General features: G+C 39.7%; 1 protein-coding gene across 4 annotated transcripts in view; it reads right to left on the bottom strand.

Annotated features, from left to right (window-relative positions):
- Positions 1-370: 370 nt before the first annotated feature.
- CFI (complement factor I) overlaps positions 371-14,779 on the bottom strand; it is a 98,066-nt gene continuing 83,657 nt past the window's right edge. For 3 of the 4 annotated variants that reach the window (XM_023548577.2, XM_023548575.2, XM_023548576.2), the window contains 3 exons: positions 10,361-10,638; positions 2,387-2,491; positions 371-674 (listed from right to left, as the gene is read on the bottom strand). In XM_023548577.2, coding sequence (XP_023404345.2) covers positions 457-674; positions 2,387-2,491; positions 10,361-10,638 — 601 coding nt within the window. In that variant the 3' untranslated portion in view covers positions 371-456. Of the gene's footprint in view, positions 675-2,386; positions 2,492-10,360; positions 10,639-14,779 lie in introns of those variants that run through there. The other variant, XM_064285446.1, reaches the window with a different exon arrangement.

Raw genomic sequence — 14,779 nt, 5'->3', positions numbered from 1 at the left:
CTATGCCAAACATTTTACATTTGTGTAGTGTGCAGTTTCGTTTTCACAAAATTTCAATTTCCATTTTACAGATGGAAAATGAGACACAAAGAGAATAATAATGGCCCAACATCAAACAAATAGTAGGCGGTGGAGTTGGGGTTTGAACCCAGGCCTATCTGACACCAAATTCATTCAACTAGCTGAAGCTTTAGTGTAGTCAATATATTACTCTTCTCTTTTTTGTATGAAGAGATAATTCAGTCAGATTTTCTGGTAACTAAAATATGTATGCTTGACTAAAATATTTATTTGAGGATTATACAGCAAGATTCCAATACAGCATGAACTTTGTAGAGACCTTTAAAAATATCCAATAAAACTTACTTCATTGTTTTTTTTTTCCTAGAGAAGTATTAATTATGCGTGATTAAAATGGAACTCCTGACAGAGAAAAAGAAGAGGGAGATGACAGTTTTACACATTGTACTGAGAAATAAGAGACCTTCCCACATGATGGCTAATCCAGTCAAAATAATTGGCCACTTTGGTGTAAACGCCTGGGAACTCTGGTTTTCCACAATTTTCACCCCAACTCACAATACCCCAGACATAGGCCACGTTGTTAATATCCGTACAGACTAAGGGGCCTCCAGAGTCCCCTTTACAGGTATCGATGGAGCCATCATCTGTACCTGAGAAAGAAAAGAGAAAAAGAAAATCACACATTTCCTTCCGTTTGTGGAGGTTGCCATGATGTCTTCTACCTCCTCCAACAATGTGTGTAATAATTGAAGCTTTCTTACACTTTCCTGACAGGAAATAACATGTGCTCCTTACGGGCCCCTGCTGGGCCCACGAAGCTAGGGAGATGCAAGCTGGGGGATACTTGATAAGTCTTCTTATTATTCCCCAAGTTTAGCAAGTACTCTCCCCCCGCCCTCTGCTTTATGCAACTATCTATTGTGATGAGACAGCAACCTGAAAGCAGCATCAAAAACTGAGAAAATAATAGGAATACCTAATGCTTACTGAGTGTTTGGTATGTATTAGTCATTCATTGTTTTAATCCTGACCACAATCCTATGAAGTTATTATTATCCTTACTTTACGTACCCCATACCCATTGCTGTGGAATCGATTCCAACTTATAGCAACCTTATAGGACAGAGTAGAACTGCCCCATAGGGTTTCCAAGAAGAGGCTGGTGGATTTGAACTGCTGACCTTTTGGTTAGCAGCTAAGCTCTTAAGCCATTTTGCCACCAGGTCTCCCCCTACTTTATATATGAAGCAAATAGGGCACAGAGAAGTTAACTAACTTGCCAAACATCACACAGTTAATAAGTGGCAGAGCCAGGCGCCCAGCCAGACCCCAGAGCTTGTCCTTTTAACTGTGATACTGCCTCCTGATAGATTCTTGCCATTCTTCCCTCTTGTCCACTGTAATCTGAGCTCCATTTCAAGATAGAGAAGGCTCAGGGAGTGGTCTCTTTACTTTCTTCTCAATCCTATGGCTTTCCAAGATTTTTACTTCATGGTAAAAATCTTCTTCACTTCTAAGACGTGATAGGGTGGCAATAACTCTGCCTTCTTCAGTAATTGACTATTCAGAAATGTTCTCAAGCGAGCACCCTAAATGCCCCACTCTGGCTGCTTGGTACCCTTCCTTTCGATTACCACCAAAAGTAGGAACTGCTGTAGTTCTGTTAGTGGCGTTGGCATTTCTATGATATAAACAGAAACAGTGGCAGGTGTCAAGAGGTGCAATGTGATTTCCAAGGAGAAGAATTTACTTCCCACTGAAGGCATTTGAAACGAGATAATTGGGATTTTTATTTAGAAGAGGTTTTTATTTTGATCACGGATGTACTACTTCTTGTCTATAAGGTGGGGCAAGTTACATAATTTTCCTGTGTCTCAGTTTCCTCATCTACTGTGATCTCTGATTTTATAGAAGAGGAAACTTGCTCAAGGTCACATGACTAGTAATTGGTGAAAACTGTGTATAAACCCAGGCAGCCTGGTTCCAGAGTCTGTGCTCTTAATCGCCTTCCCATACTGCTACATAATACCTTCAGAAAGTTTGTTCCTATTGATATTAGAATGAGGGAATTTGAGCTTGAGGGAAAGGGACTGGAAAAATTTGACGATGCCACAAACAGAAGGGTCCAGGGCTCAGGGGCACTGAGGCAATGGGGAGGAGGAGAGGTGTTCGAGAGGATAGACCCTCTATGAGATGGGTTGACAAGTGGCTGCAACAATGGACTCAAGCGTAGCAACGGTTGTGAGGGTGGCGCAGGACTTAGTAGTGTTTCATTTTGTTGTGCATAGGATCACTATGAGTCAGAATCGACTTGACGGCACCTAACAACACATCTATTTCAGATAAACCACTAAGTACTTACCTGCACATTCCATTTTTTTCTCGTAGTAGCGACCTGGGTAAAACCTAGAGCAGTTGCTTATTAACTGAACTTCACCCCACTTGAGCGAAAAGACTCTTTGGTTATCTAAACAAAGTGAGAAAACAAATAGACGTTTAGAAGTCAAGAGTGAGAAATCTGACTAAATACTTTCATTTTTAATGTATACAAACTTTTAAGGATGGTTCATTAGCTTGTTTAGTCGTACATTACTCCTAACCCCAGTTCCTATAAATGTCTTTCTAAAATTGTATGGGTAGTCAAGGGGAATTATTTACACTTGTGGTCTGAAGTCATGCTTAACAATCTCACCCTCATTTAATAATGAGCTGGGTAGCCTTAGATGAATGAGATAAACCCCTGCACCCCTCTGCTTGCTGAGTCCAGTAGGGGAGTTGGATAGTGTTATGGACTGAATTGTGGCCCCCCCAAAGTATGTATTGTAAATTCCAACCCCTATACCTGTAATAAGGAACCCTGGTGGCGCAGTGGTTAAATACTCAGGTGCTAACTGAAAGGTCAGCAGTTAGAACCCACCAGCCTCTCTGCAGGAGAAAGAGATGGCATGCTGCTTCCGTAAAGATTAAAACTAAAAAACCCATTGCTGTCAAGTTAATTCCTACTTATAGCGACCCCATAGGACAGAGTAGAGTTGCCCCGTAGGGTTTCCAAGGAGTACGGGTGGATTTGAACTGTCAATCTTTTGGTTAACAGCCAAACTCTTAACCACTGTACCACCAGGGATCCTCTGTAAAGAGTACGGCCTTGGAAATGCTATGAGGCAGTTCTACTCTGTCCTTAGGGTCACTATGAGTCAGAAAGACTTCATGGCAATGGGTTATACCTGTGGTTATAACCATTTGGCAATGAGTTTTCTTTTTCAATGAGGCAGTGTTAGTGTAGGGTGTGTTTTGAGTCAGTCTCTTGAGATGTAAAAACAGATTAAGGGAGCAGAGATGGGGAGAGATAGATGCCACACCACATGAAGATCACCCAGGAACAAAGGAACAAGGAGTTTCCCCAGAGCCAACAGAGAGAAAAAGCCTACCTCTAGACCCTGAATTTGGACTTCTAGCCTTCTAAACTGTGAGAGAATAAATTTCTGTTCGTTAAAGCCATACACGTGTGATATTTCTGTTATAGCAGCACTAGATGACTAAGACAGATAGGAATCAGTGATTTGGATTTTCTCACATAAATGCCTCCTTTGTTTTCTTGAAATTGCTTGCTGGAGTGAAAATGGCTTTTTAGTATAAGAAATTAGAATAAAGAAAATATACGTGAAGTTATCCGTGTGTACATGTTTTTGCATGCCAGTGAGGAAATTCATCTTCTGAGTGATATGAAAGTGATTGAAAGGGAATTCAGGATTTTTTTTTTTCTTCAAACCCCACTTCAGATTAGTCTCCAGACAGCTGTCTTCTTCAGCTGTCAAAATTTAGGAATTTATTATTTTTCCTTGTTTAATGACTAAGAGATTGCTCCTTCCTCTGAACTCTTGTTTTGTATGCTCCTTAAGGTATTCATCACATTCTGCTTCTGATAGTGGTGTTCCTGTCTGACAGCCCCTCTGTTACTGTAAGCCCACTGAGAACTGGGCCTTTGCCTCTCAACCTTGTAACCTCTGCATTCCCTAGTCAAATCTCCATCAGTGAATTCCTGGCACTCGGGTATTACTATCTTGCACACATTATACCCATTGTTGTCAACTCTGACTCATGGCAACCCATGTGTTACAGAGTAGAACTGCCCCAAAGGGTTTTCTTGGCTGTACTCTTTGTAGAAGCAGATTGCCAGTGCTTTCTTCCATGGCACCACTGGGTGGGTTTGAACCGCCAACCTTTAGTACGCACGCATACTAAATGACCAATGAATGTATTAAACCATATTTGATTAACAAATTATCCATGAACAAGAACATATCTAACTACCAGTTTATAGGAAATACATAGAATAGAGGAACATGTTAAATGGCACATCAAGCCAGATTAAATGTATGGAAATTCTCAAATAAGAATGGCCCAGTTTTTTTTTTTTTTTTTTAATTCATCTTAAACAAAAGGAAGGGGGAACTGTTTTAGGTTAAAAGAAATTTAAGGAAAAATAGCCACCAAAGACAATGTGTTGACTTTGTTTGGCTCCTGACTCAAATAATTTGATTGTAAAAATATTTTTGTAAATAATCAAGGAATATTAAACACAGGCTGGTTATCAGATGATATTAAGGAAACACTTTAATTTTATTGGGTATGATAATGGTCTTGCTGGAGTATTCATGGATGAAATTACGTGATATCTGGGATTTAATGTAATACATGCCAGGAAAAAAATAAGTGGGGGGATATGCTAACTAGTCAGTGATTGTCCCTCAGATCCATTCTCCAGCCTTTGATGCCTTGCTACCTGCACTAAGAGCCTGACCTGTTGGAACTGCCTCAAAAGTGATCCCTTGCCTTCTGTTTCTAGTTGGTTTCTTACAAAGAGGAACCCAGCAGGAGAAGAGGGAGAGAAGAAAGGCGGGAGGAAAGTGAGACTGTAACCTTCAACCTAAGGTCACAACTTCTCTCAAGGCAGCCTCTCTACCCAAGACTCTTCTTGTAACTGCTCCTTCCTCTCACCTCTTCAGATCTAGGGGCATTGACAGCTCTGGTATTACTAGTCCTAAGTTCTTACATTAGCCCTTGTGGTTCCCCAACCCACTCTCCATTTTTGTAATTACCCTGCATGTAAATAAACCCCACATCCTTGACTGCTAACCAAATAATTGGAGGTTCAAGTCTACCCAGAGGTGCCTCGAAAGAAAGGCTTGGAGGTCTACTTCTGAAAAACCAGCCATTGAAAACTGTTCTACTCTGACATACACGGGGTAGCCGTAAGTCAGAGTCAAATCGATGGCAACTGGCACTAGTAATTATCCTATTGCAGTCCTGATTGATAACCAAACCCAGTGCTGTCGAGTCGATTCCGACTCATAGCGACCCTATAGAACAGAGTAGGACTGCCCCATAGAGTTTCCGAGGAGCGCCTGGTGGATTTGAACTGCCGACCATTTGGAGTAAGCAGCCGTAGCACTTAATCACTACGTCACCAGGGTTTCCCTCCTGATTGATACGTGTAGGTAAAAAAAAGAATGGCAGAATGTTGCTAACTGTGGAAAGGAAAACAAACCAGTTGCTATCAATTCCGAAAATACTAGCAAACTCAATCCAAAACATGTTAAACGAATTATACACCTTGATCAAGTGGAATTTTTACCAGGAGTACAAGGGTGGTTCACATTAGAAAATCAGTCAGTGTAATATACCACATTAGTAGAACAAAGGAAAAGAACCATATGATCATATCAATCAATGCAGAAAAGGCATTTGACGATATTCAACACCCTCTCATGGTAAGAACACTCAACAAGATAGGAATCGAAGGGAATTTCCTCAATATAATAAAGGGCATTTATGAAAAACCCACAGCTAACATCATACTCAATAGAGAAAAACTGAGAGCTTGCTCACTAAGATCAATATCAAGTCAAGGATGCCTCTTCTCACCACTGCTATTCAATGTCTTTCTGGAAGTCCTAGCTAGAGCAAGTTGGCTAGAAAATAAATAAGAGGTAAGCAGGAAATAAAAATATAACTTTTTGCAGATGACATGATCCTATACATAGAAAACCCCAAAGATTCTACAAGAAAGCTATTAGAACTAATTAGTGAATTCAGCAAAGTACAGGGTACAAGGTTAATAAACAAAAATCAGTTGAGTTTCTATACATCTACAATGAGCAAGCTGAAAAGGAAATTAAGGAAACATTACCATTTACAATAGCATCTAAGAGTATCTAGGAATAAATTTAACCAGGAAGTTGAAAGGCTTATATACAGAAAACTGTAAAGCATTGCTAAAAGAAATTAAACAAGATCTAAATAGGTGGTAGGACATTTTGTGTTCATGAATTGGAAGTTTAGTGTAGTTAAGATGTCAGTACTACCCAAAGCAATTTAAAATTCAATGCAATTTCCATCAGATTTTCAGCAGCCTTCTTTGCAGAAACGGAAAAGCCAATCCTTAAATTTATAGGGAAGGGCAAGGGACCCTGAATAGCTAAAGCAATCTTGATAATAACAATAAATAGGAGGATTCACACTTCCTGATTTTAAAACATACTATAAAGCTGCAGTAATTGTCTTAGTTACCTAGTGCTGCTATAACAAATACCACGTGTGGATGGCTTTAACAAACAATTGTATTTTCTCAGAGATTAGGAGGCTAGAAGTATGAAACCAGGGTGCTGGCTCTAGGAGAAGGCTTTCTCTGTCAGCTCTGAGTAAAAGTCCTTGTCTCTTCAGCTTCTAGTCCTGGGCTTCCAGGTGATCTTCACGGGGCATGGCATCTGTCTTCCCCATCTCTGCTTGCTTCTCTGTCCTAATCTGCACTTTTTATATCTCAAATGTGATTGGCTTAAAACACTTTCCACTGATACGGCCTCTTAACAAAGAAAACCCATTCCCAGATGGGATTATAACAACAGGTATAGGAGTTAGGATTTACAACACATATTATTGGGGGACACAAATCAATCCATAACATTAATTAAAACAGTATAATAATACACAGATAGACCAATAGAATAGAATCGATAGTCCAGAAATAAATGCAAGCATCTAGGGTTAACTGACTTTTTTTCTAAAATTCATTTTGTTGTTGATGAGGATATACACAGCAAAACATTTACAAATACGGCAGTTCTACATGTACAATTTAGTGACATTGATTACGTCCTTGGAGTTATGCAACCATTCGCACGCCCCTTTTCTGAGTTTTTTCTCCTCTACTTAACCAAGCATGATGTCCTTCTCCAGGGACTGGTCCCTCCTGATAACATGTCCAAAGTATGTGAGACGAAGTCTCGCCGTCCTCCCTTCTAAGAAGCATTCTGGTTGTACTTCTTCCAAGACAGGTTGGTTAGTTTGTTCTTCTGGCAGTCCATTCAGTATTCTTCACCAACATCATAATTCAAATGCATTAATTCTTTTTCAGTCTTTCTTATTGATTGTTTGGCTTTCGCATGTATATGAGGCTATTGAAAATACCATGGCTTGGGTCAGGCACATCTTAGTCCTAAAGGTGATATCTTTGCTTTTTAACACTTTAAAGAGGTCTTTTGCAGTAGATAACCCAATCCAATATGTTGTTTAATTTCTTGACTGCTGCTTCCATGGGTGTTGATAGTGGATCCAAGTAAAATTAAATCTTTGATAACTTCAGTCTTCTCTGTATTTATAACGATATTGCTTATTGGACCAGTTGTCAGGGTTTTTGCTTTTTTTCTGCTGAGGTATAATCCTTACTGAAGACTGTGGTCTTTGATCTTCATCAGTAAGTGCTTAAAGTCCTCTTCAGTTTTAGCAACGAAGGTTGTGTAATCTGCATGTCTCAGGTTGTTAATGAGTCTCTCCAGTCCTGATGCCGTATTCTTCATATAGTCCAGGTTCTTGGATATTTGCCTGGTATATGGACTGAATAAGTATGGTGGAAGGATACAGCCCTGGCACACACCTTTCCTGACTTTAAACCATGCAGTATCCCTTGTTATGTTCGAACAGCTGCCTCTTGATCTGTGTACAGAGTCCTCATGAGCACAATCAAGTGTTCTGGAATTCCCATTCTTTGCAGTTATCTATAATTTGTTATGATCCACATAGTCAAATGCCTTTGCATAGTCAATAAACACAGTTAAACATCTTTCTGGTATTTTCTGCTTTCAGCCAGGATCCATCTGACATCAGCAATGATATCCCTCATTCCACATCCTCTTCTGAATCCAGCTGGAACTTCTGGAAGTTCCCTGTCCATGTACTGCTGCAACCTTGAGCATAATGCTCAAGGCAGACCTTTTTTACTAGTTAAGCTAAACTATTGTTCAGTTTTAAGATGACTTCAGGAGATATTTTTGGTTTAAAGATTATCTCAGGGCAATAGTTTCAGGGATTCACCTACCCTCCATGTGCCAGAAAGTCTGGAGTCCAAGACAATTTGAAATTCTGTTCTGCATTTTCCCCCTTTTGATCAGGATTCTTCTTTGGAATCTTTGATCAAAATGTTCAGTATGGTAGCTAGGCACCATCAACTTTTTCTGGTCTCATGGCAAAGGTGGCAGTTGTTCATGGAGGCAGTTAGCCACACATTTGATTTCTTCCTCCTGTTCCTGACTCTCCTTCTTCCTCTGTTGCTCCAGGTGAATAGAGACCAATTGTGCCTAGGATGGCTGCTTGCAAGCTTTTAAGACCCCAGGCACTACGCAACAAACAAGGACATAGAACAGAAGCACTGAACACATTAGGTATGGTCAACTGATTTGTGACAAGGGCGCTAAGTCCAGTCTATGAGTAAGAATGAAACTCTTCAATAAATGGTACTAGGAAAATTGTATTTCCCCATGCAGAATAATTCAGTAGGATCCGTGCCTCATACTGTACACAAAAACCAATACAAAATGAATCAAGAATCTAAATGTGAAAATAAAAACCATAAAATTCTTAGAAGAAACGTTAGGCGCAAAGCTGTGGGACCTAGTATTTAACGATAGACTATCAGATATAACAACAAAAGCATGAGTAGCAAAAGACAAAATAGATAAGTGGGACCTCATAAGAATTAAATACTTCTGTTCATCAAAGGACTTTATCAACAAAGTGAAAAGACAGCCTACACATTGGGAGATAATATTGGGGAACCATATATCTGATAAAGGTGTGATATACAAAATGCATAAGATTTCTTCTACAACTTAATAACAAAAAGACAAACAATCCAATCAAAAAATAGGCAAAGGAGTTGAATGATATTTCACCAAAGAGACTATTCAAATGGCCAACAAGTACATGCTTGTCGTAAGCCATTAAAAAAAAAAAAGCCATATAGGGAGATACAAATAATAACCACACTGAGAAACAACCTCACTGTCATTAGAATAGCAATGTTCAAAAAACAAACAAACAAAAAAACAAACAAAAACAGCAGGTGTTGGCAAGGTTGTGGACAAATAGGAACACTCATCCATTGCTGGTGGGAGTATAAAATGGTGCTGCCACTGTGGAAAACAGTTTGGTGGTCCCTCAAAAAGTTGAACATAGAATTACCATATGACTCAGCAATCCCAATCCTAGGCATATATCCAAAGAAGTAAAAGCAGGAATGCAAACAGAAACTTGTATATCAACCTTCATTGCAGCACTTTATACAATAGCCAAAAGGTAGAAACAACCAAAATGTCCATCGACAGATGACTGAATACACAAAATATGATATATACATACAATGGAATCTGACTCAGCCATAAAAAAAAAATAAAGTCCTGATGCATGCCACAACACGGATGAACCTTGAAAACATTACGCTGAATGAAGTGTCAGTCACAAAAGGACAAATACTGTATGATCTCACTTGTATGAAATAAGCATGTAGGATCTTAAGGTGAAGACCGTAGCAGTCATTTATCCTGACTCTTAAAGGCTGACTTCATCCTCACGTTGCATTGTGTTTATTTATTCATATGCCTTTCTTCCTGCTAGACTTGAAGTCAAGGATGGGGACATAACCCATCTCTGTAGCTCCAGTGCCTACTATTGCACTTGGAACAGAATGGTGTTAAAAATCCTGTTGAAATGGTAAATGAGCTAAATATATATGTAAATATATAAAGCCCAAAGATCATTAATGGTTACCAGGGGTGGAAGGGAGGGGGAAAGGTAGAGTTTTTGCCTGGGGGCACTAAGTTTATGTTGATGGCGGTGGAAAACTTTGGAAAAGGGTAGTGATGATGGTCGCACAACATGAAGAATGTAATCAATATCCTTGTGTTGTAAATGCAGAAATTGTGGTATTGGTGAGTATTTTGGTGTGTATATTTTCATCACAATTAAAAAAAAAGAAAGAATGGAAAAATGATAAAACACATACCTTTTTCTCTGCCCCAGCCAGACACGATGCATTTATCATTTGGTTGAAAGAGATATGGAGACCAGGGGACACAGGCAGGGATGGAATGAGGCAGCTCACATTCTTTACTCCTTTGGCTTTTTTTCATTTCAACCAAAGCTATGTCATTTTCATAGGTGGCTCCATTGTAGTTTTCATGGACAATAACGTTATTTACCCACAGAACTTTCAGCTCAGAGTTAGGTTTTAACCAGTCTAGTAATGATGTCCATATTTGGTAACGACGAACTTTACTGACTCTGTAATGGAAAGGAAAAGGGAAATAAATTATATTGAGGGAAAAAACAATATAAACATGGATTTCTGACACTTTATATTTTCCCTTTTAAAAGACCTTTTTCATTTTTCCATATTTTTCTATTCTTGTTGCCATGAAGCAGGGAGATTAAATTCATTTAGGGTAGAATTTTGTTCAATGGATAAATAAATAGATGAATAATCCATCTAGCTGCTCAATATCAGGAACATAAAGAACTCGCTAAGAATGGGAAATGCTAGTGGCAGGGCCAAGATGGCAGAATAGCCAAATGCTTCCAGCGATCTCTCTTCCAACAAAGACCTGAAAAAACAAGTGAAACGATTATATTTATGGCAAGTTAGGAGCCCTGAACATCAAAGGCAAAGTTAGAAAACAGGCCGAGCGGCAGGGGGAGGGAGAGATGGTTTAGAAGCGAAGAGGAGTTGCTGGACCTGAACCACTGGGATCCCTCAGGCACCATTCCTGGGAGGGGCTGCAGTGGGCTAGTAGTAGCATTTGGCTGCAGTTTCCTCAGGGAGAAATAGCCAGCCACACAGCCTACTCACACTTCCAGAACCAGAGAAGAATGGCACTCTCGGCAAAAGCTAAGTAGTTGCATATATTTTACCGCACCCCTCACTCTGCCCCAAGCTGGTTTCAGAGGCTGTTGATTTCCCTGGGCTTGAGATAGGCCCTGTTGAGCACCTGGAGCCATTATCCCGGCCTTGGAGAAGGAATAAATTCGCAACTGGGGGAGAAGATAATTTGCCAGCTCCGCTAACCTGGGGAGCTCAGGACAGAAGGTGCTCCTGTCCAGGCATAAACAGTCCATGGACTTTGAATAACTTTCCCCCCTGCATGAAACTGTGTGGGCCTATTTCAGGAGAATAGGCCCTTATTGGCAGATTGCAGCTGTTTCAGCTGTGCGGTGGAGAGGTAGGTGTTTGATGTTTGACACCACTTTGCCTATGAAACAGGGTCCTCACCTACCCACATCAGGGTCCTAAGGACTGGTGGCTCCACTCAGGTCACCCAGCCACCTGTGACAGGGGTCCAAGGATAACTGGTACCTACCAGTCCTTACAACCAAAAGCACTGGGTGCCCATGGTCTGCCTGCAGAACCCACCCACCTGTACACTTTAGGGAGGAGGGATGCACTTTCCTCAGAGACACCTGGGGGACGATTCTCAGCAGCCTGCCTTGTTCAGAGCGTGACCCTTGGCTGCAATCAGATACTGGTACTTACACCAATCACCCCTGCCCCGCTAAGACTGTAGGACAGAGCCTGTACCACACACTTGAGAACCAGCTACCTGGACACCTGAGCTGAATCCATACAAGAAAAGTGAATGGACTCCTAGGCCGGGATACCTGGTAACAGCTCTAACCACCTGGTAACAGGACATCAGAGCTTCAAAGGCAAAAATAATCATGCTAGCTTACTCAGGCAACCCATCTGGACATATCAAAACAAAAAGCAAGAAGCTAGGATACAGTAAACAAACATAAACTAATACAATAACTTAAAGACAGCTTGGAGACAACAGTCACTATCAAGTCACATAAAGAAACAGACCATGATCACCTCAACAGGCTCTCAAAACAAAGAGTCAAGGGATCTTCTAGATGAAAGTGCTTTCCTGTAATTACTGGGTGCAGAATACAAAAGATTAATATACAAACCCTTCAAGAAATCAAGAAGGAGATCAGGCAATATGCAGAACAAGCTAAGGAGCACACAGATAAAGACATTGAAGAAATTAAAAAGGTTATTCAGGAACATAATGAAAAATATAATAAGCTGGAAAAATCCATGGACAGACAGCAATCAGAAATTCAGAAGATTAACAATAAAATTGCAGAATTAGATAACTCAATAGAAAATCAGAGAAGCAGAATTGAGCAAGTGGAAGGCAGGATTGGTGAACTTGAAGATAAAGCACTTGGCACCAATATATTTGAAGAAAAATCAGCTAAAAGAATTTAAAAAAATGAAGAAAACTTAAGAATCATGTGGGACTCTATCAAGAGAAATAACCTATGAGTGATTGGAGTACCAGAATAGGGAGAGATAACAGAAAATACAGAGAGAATTGTCGAAGATTTTTTGGCAGAAAACTTACCTGATATAGCAAAAGATGAGAAGGTATCTATCCAAGATGCTCATTGAACTCCACATAAGGTAGATGTTAAAAGAAAGTCACCAAGACATACTGTAATCAGACTTGCCAAAATTGAAGATAAAGAGAGAATTTTAAGAGCAGCTAGGAATAAACGGAAAGTCACCTACTAAGGAGAGTCAATAAGAATAAGCTCAACTACTCGGCAGAAACCATGCAGGCAAGAAGGCAACGGGATCACACATATAAAGCATTGAAAGGAAAAAAATTGCAAGCCAAGAATCATATATGCAGCAAAACTGTCTCTCAAATATGAAGGTGAAATTAGGACCATTCCAGATAAACAGAAGTTTAGGGCATTTGTAAAAACCAAACCAAAACTACAGAAATACTAAAGGAATTTCTTTGGTTAGAAGATCAATAATATTAGGTTTTCAAGCCAAGACTAAAACACTGGACAGAGCAATCAGAGGTCAGGCCAGACAGAGAAATTCCAAAAATAAATCAAGATTTAAAAAAACACTCAAAACAGGGAAACAACGATGTTACTATGTAAAAGGAAACAACATTAAAACAATAAATAAGGACTAAGAAATGTAGTCTAGATGTTTCAAATGGAGAGGAAGACAAGGCAACATAAAGAAATAAAAGTTAGGTTTAAACTTAGAAAAATAGGGGTAAATATTAAGGTAACCACAGAGAAAGCCGACTATCCTACTCATTAAAATAAAACACAAGAAAAAAGTAGAGACTCAGCAGAAACAAAATCAACAACAACAAAGAAGAGGAAAAGACAATATATAAAGGTTACTCAGCACTAAAAATTAAATGGGAAAAAGAAACTGTCAACAACACACAAAAAAAGACATCAAAATGACAGCACTAAACTCATACCTATCCATAATTACGCTGAATGTTAATGGACTAAATGCACCGATAAAAAGACAGAGAGTGGCAGAATGGATTTTAAAAAAACATGATCCATCTATATCCTGCCTACAATAGACACACCTTAGACTTGGAGACACAAACTAAAACTCAAAGGATGGAAAAATATATATCAAGCAAACAACAATCAAAAAAGAACAGGAGTGGCAGTATTAATTTCTGATAAAATAGACTTTAAAGTTAAATCCACCACAAACGATAAGGAGGGACAGTATATAATGATTAAAGGGAAAATATACCAGGAGGATATGTTGTTGTTGTTCTTAGGTGCAGTCTAGTCGCTTCCAACCCATAGCGACCCTGTGCATAACAGAACGAAACACTGCCCCGTCCTGTGCCATCATTACAAACGTTGTTATGCGTAAGCTCATTGTTGAAGCCACTGTGTCAATCCAACTCATTGAGGGTCTTCCTCTTTTCTGCTGACCCTGTACTCTGCCAAGCATGATGTCCTTCTCCAGGGACTCATCCCTCCTGACAACATGTCCAAAGTATGTAAGACGCAGTTTTGCCATCCTTGCCTCTAAAAAGCATTCTGGCTGCACTTCTTCCAAGACAGATTTGTTCGTTCTTTTGGCAGTCCATGGTATAGTCAATATTCTTCACCAACACCACAATTCAAAAGTGTCAACTCTTTTTCGGTCTTCCTTATTCGTTGTCCAGCTTTCACATGCATATGATGTGATTGAAGATACCATGGTTTGGGTTAGGCACACCTTAGACTTCAGGATGACATCTTTGGTCTTCAACACTTTGAAGAGGTCCTTTGCAGCAGATTTGCCCAGTGCAGTGCATCTTTTGATTTCTTGACTGCTGCTTCCATGGCTGTTGATTGTGGATCCAAGTAAAATGAAATCCTTGACAACTTCAATCATTTCTCCATTTATCGTGATGTTGCTCATTGGTCCAGTTGTGAGGATTTTTGTTTTCTTTATGTTGAGGTGTAATCCATACTGAAGGCTGTGGTCTTTGATCTTCATTAGTAAGTGCTTCAAGTCCTCCTCACTTTCAGCATGCAAGGTTGTGTCATCTGCATAACACACATTGTTAATGAGTCTTCCTCCAATCCTGAT

This window comes from Loxodonta africana, chromosome 5, assembly GCF_030014295.1.
Source record: "Loxodonta africana isolate mLoxAfr1 chromosome 5, mLoxAfr1.hap2, whole genome shotgun sequence".
NCBI classification, from domain to species: Eukaryota; Metazoa; Chordata; class Mammalia; order Proboscidea; family Elephantidae; genus Loxodonta; species Loxodonta africana.
The sequence above is the reverse complement of the archived record's forward strand: the minus strand, read 5'-3'. Positions and strand labels throughout refer to the sequence as shown.